Below are 27,238 nucleotides of genomic sequence, written 5' to 3' on the forward strand. Positions count from 1 at the left end.
GATGATCTGTTCCAACGGAGTCAAAACAGATTAGTTTTAAACCACAGACAATTTAATCTAACCCGTCTGATTTTCAAACTGGAATACAGATGCAGAAGCAGTCATCTGGCCATCCTTGGTCTCAGCTGGGATATGGCAAACCACGGGGACACCTCCCCAGCCAGACAGGAACCTGCCTGCATGAGCACATCCCTGCCAGAGAGTTAAACTAATCTGCTTGTGCCTCATTTACCTATTGGAACAGGCTGAACGTTTTGACAGCGGAGCAGCAGTAGAACAGCCTGACACACTTTCCAAGACAATCTCCCAGGAAGCTGTAAGGTAACACAGAGTGAGAAGCAACCTGTCTCTACACCCTGAGCCCAAGAAAAGAGAGAAAATAATGCCCAGGACTCAATTATTAATTTTCGTAACAGACAGAAAATAACAGTAGGTCGCCACAAGGCTCTGAATGAACATCCTGGTTTCTGAATATCTTCAGGAGGGATTTCAGAAATGGAGCAAATAGAATGGAGACAACTGCTATTGGCAAAAAAATTCTTAGCTGAACGTGATTTCCAGTACCAAAGTCAACACTTATAAACTGTTAAATAAACTTGGAATAAATCAATTGCGTGAGGCAAGGAGCTCTGAGAAGTCTTTTAACAGCCTATAACTACACACTTAATACTACAACTGCACACTTAGAACTTCAGGCTACTTGGCAATACGAAACCTGCGTTCAAGTTTTTGCAGAGTTCTGTAGAATATACTTCCTTCTTGTTTGACACTTAAAGCTCACTTGTTTCTATCTGGGCAGTCCTTCCTGAATCATGGGTGCTGCTTTTGGGCACTGCAATATCATTGATACTTTGCTGATAAGAATGTGACAACATCCCACTCCGCTACAGATGTAATCTCACAGGACCTCATTTGGGAGGTAATATGCAGAAACAGCCATTTACTGTAAAAGAAGAACGTGCTCAAGATTGAGAGGTCAGTAGCTTTTCAGACACAAGGTTTTATGGGAGTGCACAGCTCCAAAGGGTTCAGCTTGGCATTAACTATGTGATATTTCGTATAAAACTTTTCAAAGGTTTTATTTCTTGCTTCATAAACTTGTGGAATGAACCCAGATGTTAACCTTAGTGCATGGCAGTCTTCTGAGGGAACTTGCTATCATGGATACATTACATGGTTATGTGCCATTAGTTAATCATTTAAACAGAGATAAGAAATGGAAATTATGGCATTTGGGCCTGATGCATTCTAAAGATCTGCTGACTCTCCCGTTTGAAGGAGAGACCAACAACAGTTTAAAACTTTTCTTCACCTGAGAAAATTACGTCTCTGTCTTACACTCACAGCCAAGAAAATATTGTTATGTATTATAAAAAATAAGAGCAAGGCTAATGTTCTTATTGAATCCAATATTTGAAAGCAAATAAATATAATGAAGAGAACCAGGAATTTCACACCTGGATTAAGATGATAGGTGCTCTATGTTATGACATTTCCCTAAGCAGTGAAGCACGTGGAGACTCAGTGTGCTGGAGCTCTTGGCAGTGTAATAGTTACAAAGGTCCATTAACTGCCTCCCTCCTCCAGAAAGGATTTTGATTGCTTGAGTAGAGAGCTAAGAACAGGAGTAGGAGACCTCTGTAGTAGGACCACAGCAGTCTTTCTTCCCAGGAAGAGACCAAAGGAAATTGGAACACTTAATTAACACGAAACATGCAGAGGAAAGACCTGTCCTCTCTTGACAAGAGACATGAAGAGAACAGTACCAATCCCAGGAGCAGCAGGGTACAGGGAGACTTAATTTATTTACACAATCAGAAGGAGCACATACAAATAGATTCAATTTCCATTCTATAATTGTTTCAGTTTTATAACACATCGCTAGAAATTCTTCTTGGCAAAAAGATGCAAAAGCAGTGAAAACAAACATGAGCCAAAGTACAGTGATCCAACTGATCCTTTTGCAACTAACCAAACATTAACGAGGATTAAACATAGCTAACTTCTGTTTACTATTCCAATGACAAAAATCACTTTTAGATGAATGTTTACAAAAAGGGCATATTGGTTCAGGCCTTCTGAGATCTAGCTCTCTGCAGAAATCATTTGTAACAGTCAAATGTTTACCATTTACAGCATTTCAAACAGGGTAACCCCAGGAACTGGAATTCAACTGGCAGATGGTGAAAGAAATTAAGCTCATGACATGGTTCAGCAAGCAGCAAATTACAATAAGGTAGAAGTGCTTCCCACCCCGGGACAGCTGCTGCACTCAGGAACTTTCTAGGTGTGCTGGTTTTGGCTGGGATGGACTTCATTTTCTTCACAGTAGCCGTGTTTTGGATTTGTGCTGAGCATGGTGTCGATAACACGGGGATGTTTCAGGGTGAGCAGGGCTTGCACAGCGTCAAGGCCTTTTCTGCTTCTCACATCACCCCACCAGCGAGTGGGCTGGGGGTGCACAAGGAGTCAGGAGGGGTGACCAAAGGGATATCCCCTGCCATACAACACCAAGCTCGGCATGTAAACCTGGCGGAGGAGAAGGAAGGAGGGACCACACACATTCAGAGTGATGGCATTCATCTCCCAAAGTAACTGTTACACCTGATAGGGTCCTGTTTTCCTGGAGGCGCTTGCCCGTGGGAAGTGGTGAAGGAATTCCCTGTTTAGCTTTGCTAGCATGTGTGGCATTTGTTTCATCTGTCTCTCAATACACAAATTTTCTCACTTTTACCCTTTCAATTCTCTCCCCCACCCCACCAAAGGGGGAGGGCACAAGCAGCTGTTGGCTGGTGTCAAACCAGGACAGTCCTTTTTGGTGCCCAACATGGGGCTCAAAGGGTTCAAGGTAATGACAGATTTGACTGGAATGTGCTAAATCGAGTTTATATCTGCTATTGCTATTTAGCTATTAATTGGCAGGCTCCTCTGCTTGCATGGAACTTGCTTGCCTTACTGTATATTAGAGTCTGGTGCTCATTAGAGGTTGCTTTTTGCTTTCATTGCTTGCTGCACTGGTTATCCTCTCACTCTGCCGTGCCTGGGAACATTTGGTAACAGCCCTGGTGATGTACCTGGGCTGGCAGATGGCCAGGGCATCACTGCTGTTCCTGTGCTGCTGCACTGGAGAAGCTGTGGCCTGGGGATGAGTCCAGGCAGGGACAGGAAACCCCCATGGACAAGCCCATGCCAGAGCAGGTACATCTGGAAGCATCTGCGGCCACGGTTCTGTCTGTGCCACAGCAGGTACACCTCTGTGGCCCAGGGTTACCTTCATGGTAACACTCCAAAACTTCCCCAACTTCTGTCAGCACAAAGCCAGCCAGCAGAATTTAACTTGCCAGGTTACCTTGAGAAACCCACTGTGCAAGCAACCCTTTCCTGGCTCCTCTGTCTGTCCTCTTTACCAGAAGCTGCTCTCCTGTGGAGCCTGGCAGCACTCTCCAGGCAGATAACTACGCACCACATGATTAGGAGCCTGGGATAGAGGCATAGGGGATTTGCATAGATCTAGAATGGAAATTGGAGATGGTATTTTCATTTTCATTTAACCTACTTAAAAACAAAGGGAAATGAAACTGAATATATTCAGTATCACTTGGATATGACTGTATGCTCTGGGTTACAGGGGAGTGAAAAAAGACTGCTTGTGAAGCATTAAAGGACCAGTTGCAATTAAAGAATTACCCAATTTTTGAAATCAAAACTGAATGTCCAAGTTGGAAAGCCCTGGGAGGAGGGACTCATACTTTGTATTTGAGCCTCCTTCCTTTCCCCTAAAAAAATAATAATTTAAAAAAAGAAAAATCTTTATACTTCTGCCTGCCCTTTCAAGACTTTTTTTCCACTGCTTTTCCTTATCTTCCTGTTGGGTGGAGACTGCTGGAAACCAGAGACTGAAGGCACTCTTTGGTGTACAGGTAACTAGAGACAACACAGCTGCAATGCTGAACATGGAAGGAGTCTTGTGGAAGGACACCACACAGACACTCCTGCAATCAGCCTGCTGCTACGTTCCTGCATCCTTCCTACTCACATTTCATATAACCTCCCTATTTAAAAAGCTCTGTAATTCTCAACATTACCACTGAATAATATATTTATTAATTTGTTAGTGCCACTAACTGTCCCCAAGGCTTTCCTTGAGAATGTGTGTCAGCTTATTGATTCCAGCCCTCCCTGCCCTGCACTGCTTTCCTCCTCTGCCAGGCAGGAACATACTTCTGTGCTGCTTCAGGTCGTAATTGGAAAAAAAGATAGAAATGTTCAATATGACTCATACATAATTCAGCTTATCAGCCACCCAGGAGAAATGAGAAGAGAAGGTATACGCACTTCTATTTCTTCTACTATCAACAGGAGAAATAATTTCCAGTTCTATTAAGTATATGTAGTTTGGTCACAACAGAATCTGCAGTTAGAAGGGAAAAATAAGAGACAAAGAAGCAAAGCATGAAAGGGTAGGAGGGGACTGAACTGTTAAAAGAGATTCACTTATGTGAGAATTCCTGATTCCTCCAGGAGACTGGACTCATGCTTCTCTCTTAATATTCAGAATGGAATAAGTTGGCAATTAGAAAGGATTATGTGCCTCTGATCTGTAAAACATTGCTGAAATCTAAATAAAATAAAGCTCCAGATTAGTTAGCCACAAAGACATCTAATAACAGCCTGCTAAACCCTGACTGTGACTTCTGGATTTAATGTTAAGGCCTATGTTCTCAAGAGCAAATTGCGAAGAAGCATTAAAACTTATTGTTATAAAGGATTTTTAATGTAAAAATCAATACATGCTGCGTATTTAGCAGCATGTAACCACGAGGACGTCTATGATAGAGCTTTGTCATGCACCAGGGACCACTGCATTAGTCAAATTCTTGAAAGGAAGTGCAGAACGTCTGTATCATTCAAACTGCCACCTGAGACCAATTACAGAAATTATTTTAACCCCAGAAGCAGAGGAAAAATCCAATCCTAGCTGACAGTCTTGAGAGTATCAAGGGTTCCACATGACATGCATCATGTTCAAACACCTCTACAAAATTCATGTTAGGAAAGTGATGGCATAACAGAGAGTTTGGGCACTTATCACTGTTTTTTGGAAGCCACTGGGACTAAACATAACCACAACCAGGGCATCAAGTTGCAGTGTCCATTTTGCCAACACGCAAGCAAAGGAATATTAATAACAATTAAAAAACCCTCATATTCACAAAATGCAGAAACAGCATAATCTATGGCAGACAACACAGAATAAGATAACATGACTGAAAAGAATACAGACCTGCCCACAGAAAGTCTCAGAAAAGAGAAATATAATGCACTTTTTCTTAAATAAAGATACATCATAACAGAATTCACTTTCTTTGGCAGTTAAGTCAACATAAAAGGCACATGTAGCGCTTCATCCTCTCCATCAGTCTCACAACTCTATATGCATGAGCACATACAAACTGTTAGACAGCAAATGTTTCTTAATTTTGCCCATTACAAGAGTGCCCAGCAAGGGGTCGATACTCTTCAGTTAAGAGTGGAAGACACAGCCCCTCAGCTTGCAGGTCGTTTTTGACCTTATGGGATCACGTTCAACCAGCATTACTCCCAATTAAAGGAATTTGCCAATCAGAAAAGCAGGTTCTGTGCCTGACTGCTGGTGACTTTTGCTCTTGTGGCTCTTAAATTGTGTGCCCACGTGCCTTTTCCTGTGTCTGGTGTTTCCTAACATTCCCTATTTATGTGGTGGTCTGCGAGTTTTACCTCATCAGGAAATCAGCAGGAGCACCATGGAGCCAAGAAATACTGTTGTGCTCCTTTATGCAATGCATGTCTCTGTGGGCCTTTGAACATTTAACACAGAGCAAATAAATTATTAGCGTGTGTGTGCATGTGCATACATATCCAAGATACATAAAGGCAACTGCAACCAAAGGAAACAGGAATGTACTTGGAACAGTTGGGTATTCAAGTATCTAGTATCACAAAAATCCAGTTGCAAGACGCATTTAAATGCAGATCTGCACATAAACTGCTGAAAGAGCTCCATAGAGCTTTCTGCACTCACACACACGACTGCAAAGGCAAGAGGTAACAAAAAGGACCTGATTTTTGTCTCCCAATAATTTTCAAGTCTATAGTACCTGTTATCCTATTCTTAATAATACTATTACTGAAGAGTGAGCTGATCTATAAGATGCCCCACCTCCAGAAACAAGATACAGAATCACATCAAGTATTGAATGATTTCTGTGATTCCCATCACCACGGTGCCTCAGCACATTGCAGTTGTTTAATGTATTCTTTGTCACAGAGCAGAGAGGAAAATATGATTACCCCTGTGCTATAAATGGGGATGGGAGAACAAGGAACAATAGGCAACTTGTCATGTATGGCTGGCGCACTCACCACTGGTATAACCAGTCTCCTCTGGTTCAAAATCCTAAAACAATGAACACTCTAGGTTTTTCATTCCTTAGAAGTTTTTACATCAATGCATGAACATTAAGCAATTTGCCTAAGCCTTTTCCTGCTTGTCTTAGTAAATGCAAGGGGTAAAAATCCCTTCAGCCAAATGACCCGGATTTGTAACACCTCAGTACATTTACAAAATCCTATATATAAACAAATGATAGCACACACTGATGTGCTGAAAAAAACCCACATTTCCTTAGGAGCAGACAATGATTCTGACATTTAAATACACACACAAAAAAAAAATCAACTGATCACTAGCTCTTTTATATCTAATAAACTGTTCTACCACAAAACATTTCATTTAGCAGAAACAACACAGCAAGCAAAATAAAACTTGCTCATATAGCAGACAAGGATGAAAATCTATTCTGTAAAATGAGAATTACAAGTTGTGAGTACACTGGAAAAAAAACCAACCTCTCAGCTCAATTTCACATCAAATTCAAAACCTGAAGAGTACCTGAAAATCTATTCAAGAAATGTGCCGATTTAGTCCAGAAGGTGCAGAAACATAGATTAAGTTTCTGATTGTCAAATACAATACTTAGATACCCTAAAAATGGGCATTCTATCAAAGCAAACTGATGAGGGAAGTATACAAATGTCTCTATAGATAGCCCTCCAAGTCAGAAATGACACACCTCAATCAGAGAATGAAAACACTTTAAAGAAAGGTCACAGTCTGCAATCCTTTCATCACTACCTCAAAAATGAGGTTCTTATCACTAGGAGAAATTATAGCAAACGATGCAGGAAGAACACAGCTTTCCCAAACCAAAGCTGGAATATCACCACGCCGTTTAAAAACACCACATCGACATGTAGCTGCCAAAACCACGTCTCCTGCCACCTAAGGCACGCAAGGATTTCCCCCTTACCTTCTAGCACTGTTAATTTGGCACTGGTGTTTATCTCCCCGACGCTGTTGGTGGCTGTGCACTCGTAGATGGCTTCATCTCGATGAACACGCAGGGGCTGTATCCGCAGAACCGATCCCGATCCGTCATCGAACTCGATAACCTTTGGAAATGAAAAGAAAGCACTTCTTTACTGGTGTCTTATGCAACAAACACTGGAAGTCAAAACAAAGCAGAGGCTGAAAAACAAAAGCCAAACCAAAACAAGCCCTGTAAGTATTAAGAATACCATGCAATTTGTCAAGTGTTCCAAGTCCAGAAACACAAAAATTTCAGCGTCAAGAACATTATCTGCCCTCTGAGGAGGCCAGAACAAATGAAGATCCAATGAGGTTCTTCATGGATCAATTAAGGTTGACAAATTATCAGCCTGGTAATAAAGATGTGGATCTGATGATTTAGAACATCTGAGCCATATTTGCACTAATGGTTTTACTAATCACACTGATCACAATTTAGTGCCAACTTTCACCTTGATGGAAGAGCAGAATGATATACTCCTGTGAGATTGCCAGGAAAACTGTAACCAAACTCGAATAAAACCTTGAGTACCTACAGCACATGCTAACTCCAGCAGACAGTGAGGGGTTTTAATGTCCTTCAGCATCAGGTACTTTGCAACTCCAGCATAATCAACAGTGATGTAATTACACTTTCTTCCCCAGCATAATAAATTAAGTCCTTAATAAATCATTGCCTTTCCATCCATCCCGCTAAGCTGTTACATGAATTACTCTGACTTATACATGGAATAAAGAGGTATTTTTTAGTTTGCAGCTGGATCACTATATGTTATTCCTTAACAGCAAGGCTGTGAAGGCACAGCCTCAGGCCATTGTTAATGCCAAACTCACCCTTCTCCTATTGCTAAGCACAGCAGAAGTTGGTGACAGCATGAGGGGAAGGTACAACCTCTCCTCCTGTCCCTTGGGAATGGAGGGGAAGATGGAGGAAACCAAGCAACACCTCGTTCCAGACACGCAGGTCAGCCTAGGACCTGCATTACCCCCATGCAAAACTTTTTACCCTCTTTTCAAAAGCCTGTTTAGGAGTTCTTCCCACAGCATAAAGATCAAATGAATGAGAACAGGAAGGAGAAAAACAACGTGCACCACAAGACTCTGCAGTGACAGGAGAAATAGGAAGAAATCGAAAGGTAACCAAGACCACATAAAAATCTGTTATTTCTCACACCAGAAGGAATAGTCCTTTTGTTTCAAGTAACTGAAACAGCTCGCAGAAACCCCTAATATGGGGTCAAGTAAAGAAAGACAGAGAAATATGATTATCACCATAATACATCTTAAGGAATTTTTTTTTTAAATACTCATTTTAAAATTAAATATGAAACTGTGACAAAATGCTAAACCTTTACAAAAGATAGGGCTACTGCGAAATTTTGAAACAAGACAAACTCAGCTACAGAGATTAATTCACTTCAGTGATAAGGACTAAAAAGCTAAGGACTAAAAAGCTAAGAGATGAAACAGCAGAAAAGCTCTTTTGCCCTTACTATCCTTTGAACGAACACTGTGGGATAGGAATGGAGCTACAACTACTAAGGACCAGACAGACATTAAGGCCAAAATGCTGTTCATTTACTAACGATGGACACCTCTTTTGTGTCACAACTTAGCATGTGTACATGGATTTCAGGGGGGGTTTTCATTTTAAACTAAATTCCAATTTTTCCCCAATTAAGACTAGCTCAATAATGAGGTAAAATTAATAATTATCTAGCAAAACAAAGAAAGACATAATAAAAATGCCTCGATTATATATCAAAACTGATGTGAACAAAGGTATGAAATTGCTCATATAAATGCATATAGTATGGCACAGCCCTCTGGTCAGCCACAATAAGCACCAAATTCACTATAAAGGTTATAGCTACTTACAAATTAGAATGTTTAAATATTTACTATACAACAAAACTTAACCGTTACCAGGGAGAAATAACAATGTAAAACAAGATTAAAATTGATTACTTTAATCAAGGTTTTCTGCTCACATACGAAATCATGATTAAAACTGGTGACTTGAATCAATCCATTCTGGGCAGCAAAGTCATCTTGTGCTCCAGTCAGAAAAGCAAAAACATCAAAGACAGGGGATTAGAGGAAAGGCCGCAGAACTGCAGAAGGGTCACATTTCCAAGGGCAGATTCAGAGAAAAGAGCCCAACACCAAGAAAGGGAAGCGGAGAAAAAGGTGGAGAAAGTCAGTGAAGATGTATTTGCTATTTAAAATAGGAACCAGATTGGACCCTTTTTCAAAGACATTTCTGATACTTGCTCTTCTCCCTTCCTTTCTCTCATGCTTTAGTTCACAGGGAAGTCAATTCACCCTTCAGGATGACTTCAGCGTGCCCCTTTCAAGCACATTTGTGGGAGGGATGGCCACTGCTTAGAAAGCCATCCAGTAGCGTTTTGGCATCCCACTTCTGAATTCCACTGGGAACAGCAGGTCAGAGAGGTGCCTTATAAATTTTCACAACGAAAACCGAAAATTACTGCTAGATCCAGCTCTTATCTGCCATCCAATTCTGTGTGAGCCCCAGTCTCCCCTCTGAAGAGGGATGTCCTATGTGTGTGCTTCCAGCATCGTGCTCAAAGGACACCACCTGCTCTACAGATTGCATTGCTGCAGGGAAGGAAATGTACCTTACTCTAAAGCTCTAGGGTTCTGTATTGTAGTGACAGAGAGATACCTAAGCTGAAGTGATTATTATGTAATTAAGACCCGCAAGGATTAGACTGATTACCGAAATTTTGGTTTCAGGCTTGCTTTTTTTTTTTTTTTTGTAATTACCTCAAACCGCTGAGAACTGACTTTCTTCCCCTTCTTCATCCATGTGATACGAGGTTTGGGCTCTCCTGTTGCCTGACACACAAAAGAGGCCACTCCTCCAGAAATCCCAATCTGATCTTCAGGAGCTTTCATAAACGTTGGTTTGCCTGGAAAAATAACCAAATCACCCCCATGAGGACATAACATCAGATAAGCAAGGAATGTGTCATGTTAATCGAAACTGTGAGATAATTGGTGCTCCTACTGCAAATCCAGGTTGAATGGCCTTGGCCACACAAATTCAGTGCAGACTGCAACGTGACAAGCAGAGTTTCTGCTTGAGTACCTTTTTTTCCTGAAATGAATAAAGTCCATCTGGCTTGCCTATAAATGAGGGCAATAGAAGTCTCCCCCCAGCCCCCTGGGCATTCATTCAGGTATATGACAATTTGGAACCATTTTTACGGTTTATTTTTTTAATAAATGGATTTTGCAGGTTTATATCACGGTCATAGCACTGGAAATTACAGAACAGCTGACACACCAAACCTATGAAATGTACCATACCTTGACATTAGTTTTACTGAAAGCTGTTATGATGTTCATAAAAATTAACAGATACAGTATTTTAAGTATACAAATAACAACTTCTAGTTTCATTTTAAATGTGGACTGACATAAAAATCCTACAGCCTAAGTATCTGGAAACCTGCAGAGCTGGCCTATGCCTGCTAAGAAACTAATCACTAGAAGTGAAAGTCAGCAAAGAAACCAAAGTGACATTCAAACCTGAAAGACTCAGCAAAAATGAAAAAAAAAAAAAAAAGTATTATGTAACATTTTAATAATCAATAAAAAAATGCATGAAAATACAGTTGTGTCTTCTGGATTTACATGACAGATTCAGATGGCTAAAACTATGCATCCAGGTTGAATGGTTGTATATTATTTCTGCACTCACTATATGAGAAAATTTTGCACTATGTGATCCAAGGACCTTTCTGAAATACTGCTTTGTCCAAGTGAGAAGCATTTGATGATCCCATATCCCTGTGAAGAGCTAAAACATTTAACTCCACAGAGGGAGTTAATGGAGTCCACCCATGATGTCACTCCATGCACAGGTCACACTACGGCCACATTCAAATACAATTCTGATCAACCACTTCAAAGATCAACCTGACCTATAAACAGGTCAGAGACAGCTACTGGCATGTGGAAAGGAGGATGAGTGAGAGAAGAAACCTGTTCAACTCCAAGGCAATGCACCAATGACCTCAGCAGAGCTGTTGGTGGCTCCGCACCTTCACATTCTGGACACATCCCCGAGCGTGTCCTTGAGGGAGAGTGGGATGATATCTGTCAGCCCAGGGGCTTTAAACTCTTGACAAACCAAGGGCCGAGTTTCCCTGATCTAGGAAGGATACAAATCCAGCAATCCCAAAAGAAGACAGCCTTTAAACACATTTTCCTAGCATATGAGAGATTTCAATGCAATGGGTGCAGTTGCCAGTTACCACTGAGCCAGTCAGACAGAAGCAGCTACTGAAGAGGGCAGGGGCCATGCTCTGCTCCTTACTCCCTCCCTGCCTCCAGACACTGGCACCCAAACCCCTACAAGGAGCTCCAGGGTCACCAAAGCCTCTGTGGAGCACATTTGGGCCCCTAACGTGGCAGAAAGATGCCTCTTTCTTCTTTTTCAAGCAGGGCAGGGAGCGCAGTGGGGCTCAGGGAAGGATTAGGCAGAGCTTTGGGAGCACTGGAAGATGATACCTCTCCCTTAGCAGCTGTGGAGGAATATCCCAGATCTGGCCTCGCCACAGAAATTCCTCACACAAGTGTACTGAATTTTGCCATCCTTGGTGAAAGGAGCTCCAGGACTGCACTCAAAACCCAGAAGATGCCTTTTAAGACATGATGGCTGCTGTCTGAAGGCTTTGGCACATTGTCCTGACATGGACAGCAAGCAATTATTAAGTGTGCTTGCTTAACTGATGCTGATTTCACATATTTACTCATCTATAATCATATCTATTTCTACTTAGTTTGTATTTACATATATCTGTCTTTATTCACCTCTCATCTATTCCAGTGAAATGTTAATTTACCGTTCAGGCTGCTAGTGATGGCAGTGTGATTGACTGTTTAGCTATGCAGTGTGCTGAGCTGATGTCTTGTATTGCAGCTGATTTGGTTTTTTGATTTTCTGTTATTTACTTTGATCTTAGTGCAGTTTAGTGTAATTTTTTCAAATGGCAAATACAGCAGAATCCAAAAACTTTTGTCCTTGAAGAATACAATGCAATTAGACCTCTGCCTGTATATTTACTCCTCAGCTCGTACACTGAGGACTTACTTTACTTTTGTACATTAAAAAAAAAAAAAATCAATACTATTAAAAACCAGAACAAAAGGAAACTGGATGTTCACCTGCAGTAAAACCTAAAAAACCTGCTGCCTTGAATTTACATTGTTGCAATGAATCTTTTTCCCCTGCACATTTAATTGAGCAACACCAATTTCTGGAAACCATCTAAATCCTTTGAGACTGGTCACAGAAGTACATATATATATATAAAACAAATTTTCAGTCTGGGAAAGAGTATTTCTACAAAGCCATTTTAAACATTTGTATGCCCTGAAGTTTTGAAATGGAAGGAAAGTACTAATTAAGCAAACCTATAATCCTGAGTCCTGGCCCCAGGACAATAGAGTCAGGCATGGGCATACATATCTTTATACTGATTGGTAACTGCTACAGCAAATCCCAAAACTTATCTCAGTGAGAGCTAACAAAAGTGTGACAGACCATCCACGAAACTCTTGGTGACTGCAAAAAATGCATGTTAAGTGGACTAGACAACCTCCACATCTCCCCTCCAGCCAATAACTCTGTAACTCTACTGCTTGGAGGAAGCTGCCTTGGGATATAACACCAGTTACCTCCAAGGGGCAACACCAAGGATACGGTCAGGTCATGGTCTTTTTTTAGTTTGTTTTGCACGTTTGCACTCTTCGGGTAGCCCCAGAAAAACAATCAGGAAAAATAAGGATGTACTGAAAATACAGAAGTAACCTATGTGTTGTCTTTTCCCCCTCCTTAAATTCAAAGAAACCAGAGTTACCACAGAGGATTATGGATGTACCAACTGTTTGTTGCTACAACTAAATACAAGGAACTGAAGTGTCTTTTGCAGTGAAATCCTGTCCTGACATCATTTCCCTGATGACCTACGGACCAAAGCTGAGGATTTTCTGTTGAAAGTTTAAAAAAAAAATAACAAAAGAAAAGAAAGAAAAAAAGAGAGAGAGAGGAAAAAAAGAGTGATTATATTTCAAAGACAAATCTGTGAAATATCAGCCTGAGAGAGAACCTCCCGAGCAAGCCTTGGATGACAGCAGGGAGAGGTGCTGGATGGCTGGGTGCCCATCACACCCACCTTCACTTACTCCATTGCGTGGAGTAACAACTCCAGACTGGCATAGTTCCCACAAGTCCAAACTACTCCAGCCTTTCTCTCCCTAGCCTCTCTGCTCAGTGACAGATCCCTGGAGCACATTCAGTCCTCACGCTCTAAACTAATTCTTGCTCCTCACTTCACAACCAAGTTCCTACTACACCAGGAGGGGAAGCCACTCTCTCATCATTTCTGTTCACTCATAAGCTTCAGGCAGGAGAACGAGAAAACTTTCAACTTCTTGGCTGGAATTTTCCCTGTTTGGTCTTTGCTCAAAACTAAATTATTCTAGAGAGCTTATGGGAACAACACAGTTCTGAGGAGGAAGATGGTAAAAAAATAGAGTATTTTCTTTTTATTGTAAGACACTGGCTTCATCTTGTTTGGCTGGGGGCGTAAAAATAACAACTTGCTCAGACATGGTCTCCATTGAGAAATTAAAAAAAAAACCTTCAGAAGAAAAGGACTTTCCTTTCACAGTCGGTAGGGTTGAAAAAGCCACTTGCCGAGCAAGCACAGATTCCCAGATAATCCTATAAAGTGAATCACAAGTAGGGCCTCGTGGCGTGGAAGAGATGCTAGCAGAGATTTAGCCACACACGAGACTACTTCAGCATGCTGGAAAACAGCAGAAAACTCATGCAGGGTCCTGAGCTGGGCGTGTGACGCTTTCAAAAGAAACGCTCCTTTAAATTATTTTTTAAAAGGTCTGCGAGAACCTGGGCACAGAAAGGCAGAGACAGTCAGGGAAGCACTAACCATGATGGCTGTTGCCTGCCCTGCCCAGCAAAAGCAAGTGTGAGGGGTCTGGAAGGGGAACCTGAAGCCCTCAAAGACACAACCTCAGGCCTCCTGGAGAGTCCCTGACAGCCTTTCTGCCAGGCAGTTCAGAGCAAGGGCACAGCCAGCCATGAAGATGCCTCTCTCACCTGTATTTTATATACAAAAACCACTCTTGCTCTCTGCTATTCTAGACAGTTTGCTTATGAAACAATTCTTATAAATCAGAAAAACATCTCGGCACCCATTTTAAAATCTGTCCCTACCAAACATCCATAGCAGAATAGTAACATTTCAGTTCTCTTTCTCAGGTTTTCCTTTCTTTACTACAGCAGTTCAAAGTCACTTCATCACATGTGTTGTTTTTAGGCTGTGCAGGTTTCTCGGTGAACCCAGTGGACTCTGCCAGGGAGAAAAGTATCTTTTGCCAGTTTTCCCTCAAGGCTGAGCACAGAGGTGTAGCCCCTCCTCTAACTTGGCAAAGTGTCTTTTATGTGAACCATGGCCTCTGAGAAGCAACATATGATCTGCATTACCTGACTTCATCAGCCAGATCTCTGAAAAATGATGCTGGGTCCTGGATATTAAGCACAGATCCTTGCACTTGGCTCCACGTTAAGCACACACAAGTCACATAAAAGAAGTTACCTTGTAATTTTGTAAGAGTCAAAAATTTGAAATGGCTGAAACATAATAGATGCCAACAAAAATATACTTCATATACCCAAAAATTAACTTGTTTTATTTCAAAGACCCATCATTTTCTTAAAATAAATGGGAAAATGAAATTGAATCTTGATGCTTTTTCAGTCTTTAGCACCCACATCAAATATTTTAATATCATCCAAAAATTTTAATTCAAAAACTGGCAACATACTGCACCTCCTGTTCTTGTGGATGCCATTTTTCCAAAGGGTTGCACACAGGTTTGAGAAAAATGAAGTATTAAACACGTCTGCAATTAAGTGTTCTATGAACACTCACCTGCTGTGAGAGATTTTAAAAACAAATATCTTTGTCCTCATGCTACAAGTCCTCACTACTCTAAATAGAAGGGCAGCCAAAAATAAGACTAGTGTTGTAGGAGATGGGAGCTTGTATTTTTATCCAAAAGCTTTTTATGACTTGAGCTAAATTAAGATTGAAAGTAGTCTCCTTTGTGAAGAAAAAATTAACAGCTGCGATATAAGATGAACTAGATAAGCACATACAATAGGCATAAATGGGTAACCTTATTTAGGTGCCTGGGCTAAATGAATTAGAAGAAATTACTGGCACAAGCAGGAACAGATCATAGTGAAAACAGTTTTTGAGCCTGGAAATTGTGAAATTCAGGTTTAACTCCCTGCCTTTAACCTTCCCTGTCACATATGCAAAGGCACAACTGTGCCTCACCTTCCACTGTAAAACTCACCTGCTGTTCTCACATGGCTGCTGTCAGGACGAATACACAAAACATGATGATGTGGCTCAGTTATAGCACTGGGAAGAAACCAGCAATGACACAGACTTTCTCATGTTCGCGGCTGACTTTGAAGTGGAAATAAAGTGGTCTAGAAGACAGAGGTGGCCCATGCTTTTATACACAGCAAGGGTATTTCTCTTTCTCCGTTTCCTTTATGATCTTGGGTGATTGATATCTGTGCATGGATGGATGTCTGCTGGAAGGATACTCTGGTGAAAGCTGATCTATGATTCTTCTCCTAAGCATCTGCTGCAGGGCAGGAGGCGAGCCAGTGGGCTCTCCAGCTATCCTTATGTTTCGTATCCTTACGCTTTCCTTTCAGTATACCCACCATTGTTTGAGTGTAGTTCCTGTCCCTTTGTGATTATTATGAATACTGTTTCCAAAACACAATTTTTCAGACTTGCACTTTTTATTCTTGGATAATTTACACAGAGGAAGTGCCTATTTGAGCCTTTAACAACAGCTTACTGAAGCATCTGTGGGTCTTGGTGAGCTCACAATGCTAATTCATTCCTTAAATCTCCTATTTTGGTTTTGCTTCGCTAAGATGACAGCACTTTGTAAATGAAATTTTTGTCCTCTATTGCTTGGTGCAAGGTACTTATTAAATAAATGCAAATGTATATAGTGAGGTGTTGCATGCTCAGATATGTACACAATTTTCATTTTATCCAGGGAATGGATCATAACCATTTCTCACATCCACTTTAAATGACTTAGCTGGATCCCAATCACAGAAAATGGCATTCTGAATTCAACATATTCCTCAGATCACTCTGAATTACAGGTTACCTAATGCCACCTGCATATGCTCCTCTTTTGTTTTATCATTTTATTAAGTTTTAATGCTTAAGAGATTCCCAACAGCTAGGACAAATGATTCTGCTATTTCAATCCAATTTTAGTGGTTGAGTTTTCCGGCTTCAAGTGTGGGTGTCCATGGTAATAAAATCCACAAACATTATCTCAGAGCAAGCTGCATTTCTCCTCACCTTCACATCCTGACTTCCATGAAGTTACTCACAGATAACTTTTGAGTTTGTACAAAATGAAATCAAATAAAGCCAATGGTTAATATCCAAAATTCCAAGAAGTAGATCTTTTAACATGTTCAGTGACCTCTGTAATGTCCAACAGAACAATTACACTACAAAAATAACAAAAGCAGTCATCCAGCAGAGGCTGTGCTTTCCCCTGAACACTAGCAGGAAATGCTGTGAACTAAGATTCAAGGCGCTCATTTCAGCATGCAAGACCCACTGTGCTTTGTTTATCTGTAGTAAGCGTAACTGAGGAGAATGCAAGGGTACATGTTAGGTCAAACGTGTAATTTTATCAGTATTTGTAACGGGCTTAAGCTCAGAAACTCTTACCATCTTCAATTCCTGCCTCTTCACTGTCTTAGCAAACGGGTGCTCCTCACCATTTCTATACAGGCTCTTTCCTCACCACAAGCCCAGTCTAAAGGCAATGCCTTGCACAGGGCTGAGGTGTCTCTGCAGACACACAGAGGGAATTTTCCCACCCAGAGTGGCATTTTCAAGCCACCTTTTTGCCTTTTGCCAATACAGGATTTATGCTTGCTAATTTAAGTCAAATTCGAATATTTTAAAATTTTTTCTTGAAGAAACATGTTAAAACCTCACGTGTCGTGTGTACTTCTACTTCATGTCTGGGCAGGTATAAATAAACCAATCCTTCACCAGTAAAAACTGGGCATTCACTGTTAAATACTGATGTTTGGATAAACCTGCTTATTGCACAGCAATACAGGTTAAAAGCCATTAACTCACTCAAGTGTTAAGGCCGTGATTACTGGATATTAATAAGCTACAGCAACAGCCTGTCATCATAGTATTTCACTTGAGTAAATTTCCAATTCTGTCTCCTTATGAATCATGGAAATTGTTGACAAAATTTAAACACCTAAAATTAACTGACATGATACTGAACCAGAATTGTCTCAGGCAGTTGTCACACGAGGAGATGCTGTGCAGGTCACTCAGCAGTGCTGAACGTTCTGGGTGCTGATTATTTTGTGGAGTTTTATGCAGACAAATCTTAACACAACGGGGAGGTGGTTTCTCTTCATATCACATCTGCAGGGGGCCTACAGATTTTGCACACGGGGTGGCAAATTTTCTCCGTTATTTTTCCAGCCTGTTGTAATTGCAGTGTCTTTCTCAAAGTGCCTGGCTGGCTATCAGTGTGAGCTGCTTTACATCTTAGTAAGAAAATCCCTAACTCTGGCTAATCCCTCTGCTGTGACTGAGTCTCGTCCATGGGGTTTTTAAAGTTTTTTGTGTGTCAAGAAGGGGAGGGGGGAAATAAATCAATCCCTCTACTATGACACCATTCTTGCATTTGCTTCCAATAACTGAAATAACATGTAACTAGAAAAAGAAAAATATTCCAAGAAGCATAAAGCAGTCCTGCATACAACTGAAGAATACTGATGAAAAACCAAGCAGAAGAATAGCCCAGTAAAACATCCTTCTAGAACTTGAGGTCATCTTCATTTCCCATCCTCTGCTTTTACGTTTCCCTAGAGGACTGGCAGCCTGTGTGTGCAGCCTGTTACGTATTTTGGGGAAAAGCCAGAGCCCTACATATGGGTTCAGCTTTCAATTCCCAGCATTTATAGTAAGCATTACACAGAGTAGAAAAAAACAAAGGAGAGCAGAGAAGAGCTGCTCTAACTGCAGAGCTTCCAGCAGCCTCACAGAATGGTTTTCTGCTTTAATTTAAAATTGAAACCTGAAGTCAAATTTCCACCTGGTAATAGCTTAAAGGCACTTCCAATTAACTTGGTAATACACACTTTCTGAGTTAATAAATTTTTCAGCCTCTGTGTTTAATACAATTAAGCATTTGGGCCTTTGGCCTTAGACCTTATTTAGCTTGAGAAAGGATTGCAGGGAGACGGTCTCCAATTATCACCATTTACACAACATTCACTTAAGGGCTTTCAAATGCATCCATATAGAACGTTCACTTAATCATACACAAAATTCAGTACCTGAATTAAGGTTGCCTTCTCTCTTGCACACAATATGTACAAGGGACAAGAGAATAAAAACCCCATCTACTGGGCCCTGAAATCAGTCATCACCACACCGCCTGAAGCAGCACTGAACAGCTGTGCCAGCTCCTAGCAACTTACTTTTCCTTCCAAATCTGCATTTTGTTATTTGCAAATTTCTTCAAAACTTCAAAGTTAATAAAGTGTGTTGCACAGCGTAAAGAACCAGCTAAGATATGCAGGACCAGGAAACAAAGACAGAACTGAAATCTTGTGCTTGAAAAAACATGAAAATTAATTTTGCCAGCATGCCTACCACATTAAACACCAAATTTTTTTACACAAAAGGATTAAAAGGTTTTAATCCCTCTTTGCAAGCAGCTAGTTCTTGATTCAGCAGTTCAAAAGGCTTTGCCAAGTTCAGGTTTTTCCTCTGCTTTTAAGAATTAAAAGCAAGTGTAAACCTTATTTTGTAAACAGAGCGCATAATACAATGATTTAAACAGAACTCGGAGCCAGAGTAAGTGACCTCTTCAGGATATTCGTTACTGGAGCAAAGGCATCCCAGGCTCTCAGGAGGGGACTTGCATTTCATTTTAATGCCACTGTCTGTTGCTCTGTCCTCCTCCTGGTAATGAACCAAATTTCTGTCTCATCTACCTGGTCAAGAGGAAGACTTTCTGCTTAACGATACCGAGTGCAGGCTGGCACTTCTGTAACACCAGTGATTTTTATTTTTTTTTTCTATTTGTGTCAACTGTTTTATCATGCAGCAGCTGTAGCACAGACCACAGAAAAGCAAGAAATATAACTTCCACACTGAAACATTTACCAGAGCAGTGAGCTATGTACCCAAGCAAAATACTCTCAACCGGGATGGGGGAGGAGTAGGGGGTGTGTGTCTTTCTTGACATTCCCCAAAAAACAGGAATATTTCCCCACTAAAAGGCTTCATCCAAGTCAGACTCCTTGGTAAGCTTGAATGAAGAGGTTCAGCACTTCTGGGAGGCACCACTGAGCACTTTTTACCTTGTGTTTTTGCAGTGGCCAAATGAAGGCACAGAGTCCCACACAGCTCAAAAGCCCTTTGAGCAGGGCTACCACCTCCACCTGGCAGCTGGACTGTGCTGGCAGGGGGCTGCTGAGCAACCCCGACCCTCCTCATCAGAAAGACAAGAACCACACGCTGACTGAGGTGCTATCAGTGGAGGAGCCGGGGGAACTCCAGGAGCCACTGTCTCCTGCCCATGAGTCACCCCGGAGTTCTCCCATAATGGCTCTGCACCTACGTGGAAAACATCTCACTCCATACAAACATGATGGATGTCCAAACCCCACAATAAAGACAACAAGTGACACATGCCAGAGATTTAAGAGTTTTACAGACAGCGCAACCCAGCCCTGCCCCGTGCACAGAGCAGGGCAGGAGCTTCATCCTAGGAGGGGCCCAGTCCCCTCCTCCACCACCCCAGGGCTTTCTGGTTCAGAAAGGGCTAACTTCTAGAAAAGCAACAAAATTAATCACCTTCATGGTTGCTGCATTCTTGATTTAATTTTTCTAGTATCCACTCCTTGCTGTGTTATGAATCTAGCTGATAAAATGAAAAGCTCTTTTCACTTTAATAACTTTTCTCTGTGTAGACAATCGGGTCAGCCTCTGTTTCTACACCGAAGTCCTTAAATCTCCAGCTACCAGGCATGGTTCCAGATTTTTTTCTGCCCTTTTACTTGCACCAAACTTTCACTTGATTTCACCCAGTTACACACAGAGTTGCAAGAAATGCAGAAACCCAAGGTCCACGTGGAGAAGTTACCATTTGCTGTGCTGTGCAAAGTTGCTGTGGCCACCAGGTTTATCCTGAAGCCCAGCAGATAATGTGCCTGGACCACAAGATGCTGAGTTTGAATTTCCAGAGCTGGGCTGGGATGTGTGTACAGGTTGGAGCCTGTGCTGAAAAGGAAAGGCTGCGCACAGGATCTGTGGGACTGGGGAACCACCCCAGCAGGGGCTGCTGGGGAACCCAGCACCACAGTTCCACCACAGGCTGCACAACAGCCTGTGGCTCCGAAGGGACTGATCTGTCTAAGGGAGAAAAATCTTCTGTATCGTGAATTATCTCTTTTTCAGCACCTCTGACAGTATCTGTGTCTCTGGGAAAAGGGAAAACCAGTTAACATCACCGCTGCAGTAGGTATCTTGGCAAGGCAGCACATATATTCCATCAAGGAGGTGGTATTTGAGACAGTGTACTTTATCCTTACAAAGCCATAATGCTGCCTGCTACCCAGAAAAAAAATTCCCTAGCTAAAAACACCAGAAGTATAATCCACACTGGTTTAGGAGTACATGTTCCTTGTTCACCATGAATTTCTGCTGCAGGTCACAGACCTTATTGTGACATCAACTCCTACAGTACCTGGTGGGACATTAGCAGATCAAAATCCAAATAATTGGTGGCAGGGAATTACAGCATATGACTAAACCCAAAGAAACTGTCACTCTTGACATGGGCTTTTAGGCCAGGTACCCTTCAGCAGCTGCTGAGAAGACCTTGCTGCTCAGAGCCATGAGCCACCTTGGCTGGTATAGTGCCTCAAGAGTAATTTTTACCAAGCAGGAGCTCACTACAAAGACTGGGAATGTCTGTGAACAACAAAAAGCATCCAGTAGCTCCTGTGATTTTTTTGGTTTGTATTCTCTCATGTGTTGTAGCTCATCTTTGTATTTTTAGCCATGATCTACTCACAGATAGTACTGCACTGTCCCTCAACCCAGACCTGCAGCATCTTCTTCCACATTTCTCCTCATGTCAGCAGCAAGTACCAGTTTCGTGCAAGACTCACATGATCACAGCAGGTTGCCAGGCACTGTGAGTGGTTGACTCCTTGCCATACACTCACCAGGGTAAGTCCACTGGGGAGAACCCAGAACTGGCAATACCAGATCTCACACTGACTTTTGCAGCCTGGGAAGATGTTCATCCCCAAACCTGAGACTCACAAATACATGGAAGGTTGCACCTGCCACAAGAGCAGAAAACAAGTATGCTGCTTACAGAGATTTCACATACCACTGTTTGCCTGCACCACTTACTTTCACCATCGCTGCCAGACAAAATTATCCCATACTACAAGTTTAAGGGAGGTACACATAAATGTCAAACCTGCAAGGTTCAGCTTGCTTTTAAGCTCTTTGTGGAGACTACAGAGGAAATACTTAGAAAAAAATCCTGTCTTATAGAGTGCTGGGGTCTAAGTCTCCCTCATCCATTCCCTGCCTTGTTGACTGAGTCCCAAGGTTCCTGGCTTGACACTCAATTTGCTGAACTAAAATCCAGACCAGCAAAGCAGATGACAAGCTACCTCAGAGAAAGTTAACAGCACCTCTCAGGTTTTACCTGCATGAGAAAGAAGGCACTGTTTCCACCTTGGGGATATGACATCCCAGTATATTTTGTGAAGGATACACACCAGGGTGAAACACAAATCTGTATGTGAATCTGAGGCTTGAAAGAACATCAGCCTTCCTTACCTACTGCAGGTCAGTGCGTTGCTAAACTGTAACTCAGCCTAGAAAGAACAGGATGAAACAAAAGAGCCTGTCCAATTATGCCTGCCTCAGGTGAATGTTATTAGTTGCTCAGGTCTATTAACAGTGAGGGTAGCACACCTGTATATAGGCAAATGGATCTTTGCTTGAGAATTACCCATGCAAAAATAATCACCTGCCTATCACCAATCTTTGACTTTCATGTTGTGTTTTTTAAGGACTGACTTGAAGGTAGGTGCCTGCCAACTCCGCTTGTGTTCTCCAAGAGTAAATGTTTATCAAAGGGGGGTTTTCCCATTTGCTGAGCTGGAATTAGTTACACCAACAGGGTATCAAACGGGTTGTTGCCTGTCACCGTTATCAAAGAGGAATGTGGAGTACAAAAACTAAGCAGCAGCAACTGAGCACTGGAGCTTGGCAGAGCAAGAGTGACATTGGACAGCCAAAATGTATGGGCACAGAGGGCTGGAAGGGGCTCTCGAAGTAGGGTCGGGTCCCACAGCCTCACCAGGGCTGCACTGCACAACCCCTTCTGTAAAGGGATCCTGCAACAGCTTAAAATAGGTCTGAGTTTCAGCCACACTTCTTGCTGGAAAAATGTTCCAAAGTTATGGTCACAGAAACACTGTTGGAAAACAGACTGTGGTTTTTGAAAGTCATTTGTTGTCACTTATACCCACTTCTTTGTGTGCTAAATATGATCCTTTAATTGAAAAGGGTTCCATTCCATCTCTGTGCCTTTTCTCTCTTTCCCCCAAAATGTACCTCAGATCCATGTTTATCCTCTTCTTAATAACAGTAAAATGTTTTGTGTCTTACATAACCCCTGCAAGACTCCACAGACTAAAGATTTCATCTTAAAATAAACAAACAAACAAACAAAAAGAAAAAGTGATAGTGTGTGTTGATTCTTGCAGAATTTTTTGAATTTGCCTCCTACTATCTGCTAGTAGAATCCATAATACTTTACCACCATCAGCCTATTGAAAACCAAGAAAAAACAGGCATTTGGGGTTGGGCATCTTGAGATTATCATTCATCCTCTTACCAGCACCTTTTTTTTCCTCTTCCTCCCTCTTTTTTTTTTTTTTTTTAATTTCTTAAGTTATGTGTCTGAGCGTGGCTTTTGTTAATTCTCCTATATAATTTAAACCGAACCAAGAAACTGCTCAGTCTTTGTTTAATTTACAAGATCACATCTACAATGCCCTCATGATACAGCATTTCCAAGTTTCAAGAAAACTTGCAGATCTGTTGATCACATGCAGGAAGTGTTTGTTAACAAGGCTGCTTAGAAACCCACCCTCGCACTTTCATATGCAAGTGCGTGTCCAGATCTCCACTCTAACCATGGTTACGGAATGAAAAAGAAGTTTATTTATGAATCTCCAGCAGCCTCAAAGGCGTGTTTACTGTGCAAATTTGGAACTATGCTGTCGAGTCATACAAAACATGCAATTCAGCTGTTGTTATAATATAACCTCAGGTAATTAAATGTGAGATAAAGGTAGAAAAGCAGATGAACTGTAATCTGGGAGAATGAGCCCACCAGCACAACAGCAGCTGCCCACATTCTCCGTGCCTAGACTGTAAAACCAAGGCTGACAACACGATTTGCAAAGTGCTGAAATCACCCAACAGCACCAGTCATAATCTGAGATGCACATTTCCTTCAGCCAAGCATTTTACCACTATTACCGGTGATAAAGCTGGCATATGAATTAAAGGTTTGAGAAAGGATGATGACAGTATGGAAATTAATCACACATTAATTTAAAACTTCCGACTGTCTTGGCATTGTAAAGCCATCAGACTGCCACATCCCAGAGAGGAGTGACACACCAGTCCACCACCCTAAGGAAAGACAGACACACATTCCAGGTGTCTTAAAGGCTATTAAGCGTTTTCATTGAGTTGCACCAAATCACTTTGGAGGCCGGTGTTTTAAATTCAAAGTATTAGAAACCCCCATTCAAAGTATTATAAATTCAACAGTGACACTGCAGCAGACAGGGACTTATCTTTCAGACTGCTGTGATCATTATTAACCTTACCAGCCACTTTTGTTTTGCTAATTTGGCGCTTCACCTACGAATAGCTGAACTTCACAAAATAAATTACACAGAGCAATATTAGTGCTGTTCTTCCTGTATTAGCAGGCATCCATGTATGTAATTCATGCACAGTGGTTTCTGAGTATATCCACACTGCACGTAATGCCATTAGGCACTGATGGGCTGGCTTGCAACCAAGCCCACACTTCATGGAATCCCTTCTGGATGGCGGAACCCAGGGCAGAAGGAGAGCAGTTCTCTAACACAGACCTAAGAACTCCAGAAAAACCCCAGAGGCGCCTTTCTGATTCTTATCTCCTTCTTGGATGCAGAGATTCGGGGTCTTTTTTTCCTTCTTGGAATAATGATTCTTTAACAGATCAGTCAGAACGCAGTCTGCTAAAATTAAAACAGCTTAAATTGAATGCAGGACTGTCACACATTGTCAAACGTGCTACAGAAAGGAAGGAGGACAGAAACAACTTCATTGCTGCTTCACTGCTGTCCAAGTGCGAGTTTGCAGTTGCACGGGAAGGAGAAACCTGAATTTAAGGAGTTGATAGGCAGGATTAAGGAGAAATGTATGTTCTTTTTAGGCCCCTTCTCTCTTCCAATTCTTTGCTCATCATTTTATTGAGGAAACAGATCTCAACTGTTTGGGACATCTGCTCTGTAATTCCTCTTTCAGAATTCTGAAGTTTTCTTAAAATCCAGGTTTGTTGCCATTTTGGCATGATTTACAGAGACTGACTGTAGCTAAATGAGTCAGAGTACTGCAAACCCTTCTTGTTTTGTTGTGTTGTGTTTTTTTCTTTAACATTGAGAAGACCATTCCATTTATGACAGAAACAAGGAAAACTCTGCATTAGGAGTTTTAAAAGGGCCATCCAGACAGAATGTGCTCTGCTTGCCAAAAGTGACATCCTGAACCCTGATTTCCAGTGCTACAGGCCAGGCAGAAAAACAAAGCAAACATTGAAACAAACTTGATTGTATCTCATTTGACCTAAGCAAGTGACAGCTTGCTAAAATATTTTTATCCTAGATACTCAAGGAAAGCGTTTTTGGATGTCTTGACTGGTACACCTGCAAAAGGTGAAAACATATGCAGCACAAATAAAAGTTGGATCAGATGTAACTGTCTTTACAGAGCCTGGAACCACTTCTGCAACGATACAGGTGAGGAAGGGAGGAAAACGGAAACAATTCTCTTCAACTTTTTATGGAAAAGACTCCCTTGAATCATAAAACTGTAGCTGGGAAGGGACCTCAAGAGGTCTCCAGTCCAACCTTCTGCTTGAAGTGGAACCCTCACCAACACAAGATCATTTTGAGTGGTGGTGATGTCAGGCTGAACCTTGAGAAGCTCTCAGAAGGGAGGATCGATCACCTTGTTCAGCAGCCTCCTCCAGTGCTGCTCTGCCCTCCAAGAGGAAAAACTACTCCTAACCCCACCTGATCCTTTATTTCAATTATTAATAGCAAACTTTAACACAATCTCCTGTATCTCTCCATCTCATCTCTGCTAAACTTATCTGTTATGACAGCTATTGAGCAACTGGATGACTAAAGATGGCAGACACTATGACTGTATGCATCCATCAGAGCCCACGTTTAAATAAACAAACCCACTATTTTCAAACATGGATAATCACCACATCAATAGACTTATTAATTGGATTCCAGGACATGGTTGGATGCATGTTGCAGCAGCAGGGACTGGCTTCAACAAACACTGAGTTCCATTCCATCCATATGTCTCAAAGATAAAAGAAAAATTGGAGTGCAATCAAATGCAGTGGATTAAATAACAAAAGAAATCAAACAAAATGGACATAGAATTTGTTTCATTGTATACATTCTGTGCACACATACACACCCTGCCACAGTTCTGAGCATGTCAACATCTTATGATTCACAGAATAATTTAGGTTGGAAGGGACTTTTGGAGGTCATCCTTTCCAAACACCCACTTAAAGCAGTGCCAACTTCGAAGTTGGGTCCAACTCTGAAGCTGGATCAGGTTTCCTGGGGCCCCATTCAGTCAAGCTTTGAGTATTTTCAAGGGTGGACAATCCAAAACATCCCCCTGGGGCTCTGATATGACTCTGGTCATCTTCATGGTAGGGAAATTAAAAAAACACTAACTATTATAGCTTATCACTGTTTCCCATGTTGGAGCTTTTGTCTCTGTTGGCTCTCACTGTATCACCACAAACCTGCCGGAAGAGCCTGACTACTCCTGCTCTACATCCTCTGCTCCACCCTCTCCCATGGGGCAGTTCATGACAGCAGCAAGGCCCCACTTTCATCCATCTCCTAAGGCTGAACCCAGCTCCTCCCATCTCTCCTGGTACATCTCCAGAGCTCCCTCAGCAGCTCAGTACCACTGTATTGTGTGCCCATGACCTGCACTCCTTTCCTCATCAGAAGATGGAATTCTTTGCTACCTGCCTTCAGCAGGAAGGGGTTGCATTTAGGGGTCAGTCTCCCTCTCCTGTGTTTCACTGTGTTCAGAATCATCCATAAGCTCTCTGCTGTAAGCATAAAGTATGACTATTGCTAATGAAAGATGACTTCTTACAATACCCTCCAAGACCGTATGAACTGTGCAGGATATCAACCTTTAAATTTTATCTCCCTTACACAGAAATATTACTTGACCAGCAGCCACAGCCCTTCCAAATTAACTTCACTTACAATTATTTCAAATGTTTTCACATCTAGCA

The 27,238-nt window shown here is 41.7% G+C and overlaps 1 protein-coding gene across 18 annotated transcripts in view; it reads right to left on the reverse strand.

Moving 5' to 3' along the window:
- Positions 1-27,238, reverse strand: part of PTPRF (protein tyrosine phosphatase, receptor type F) — a 287,080-nt gene that overhangs the window by 185,681 nt on the left and 74,161 nt on the right. For all 18 annotated transcript variants that reach the window (XM_027683284.1, XM_027683287.1, XM_027683288.1 and 15 more), the window contains 2 exons: positions 10,199-10,344; positions 7,350-7,491 (listed from right to left, as the gene is read on the reverse strand). In XM_027683284.1, coding sequence (XP_027539085.1) covers positions 7,350-7,491; positions 10,199-10,344 — 288 coding nt within the window. The remainder of the gene's footprint in view (positions 1-7,349; positions 7,492-10,198; positions 10,345-27,238) is intronic.

Source organism: Neopelma chrysocephalum, unplaced genomic scaffold (genome assembly GCF_003984885.1).
Source record: "Neopelma chrysocephalum unplaced genomic scaffold, ASM398488v2 Primary Assembly neopelma1_64, whole genome shotgun sequence".
In the NCBI taxonomy this organism is placed as follows: domain Eukaryota; kingdom Metazoa; phylum Chordata; class Aves; order Passeriformes; family Pipridae; genus Neopelma; species Neopelma chrysocephalum.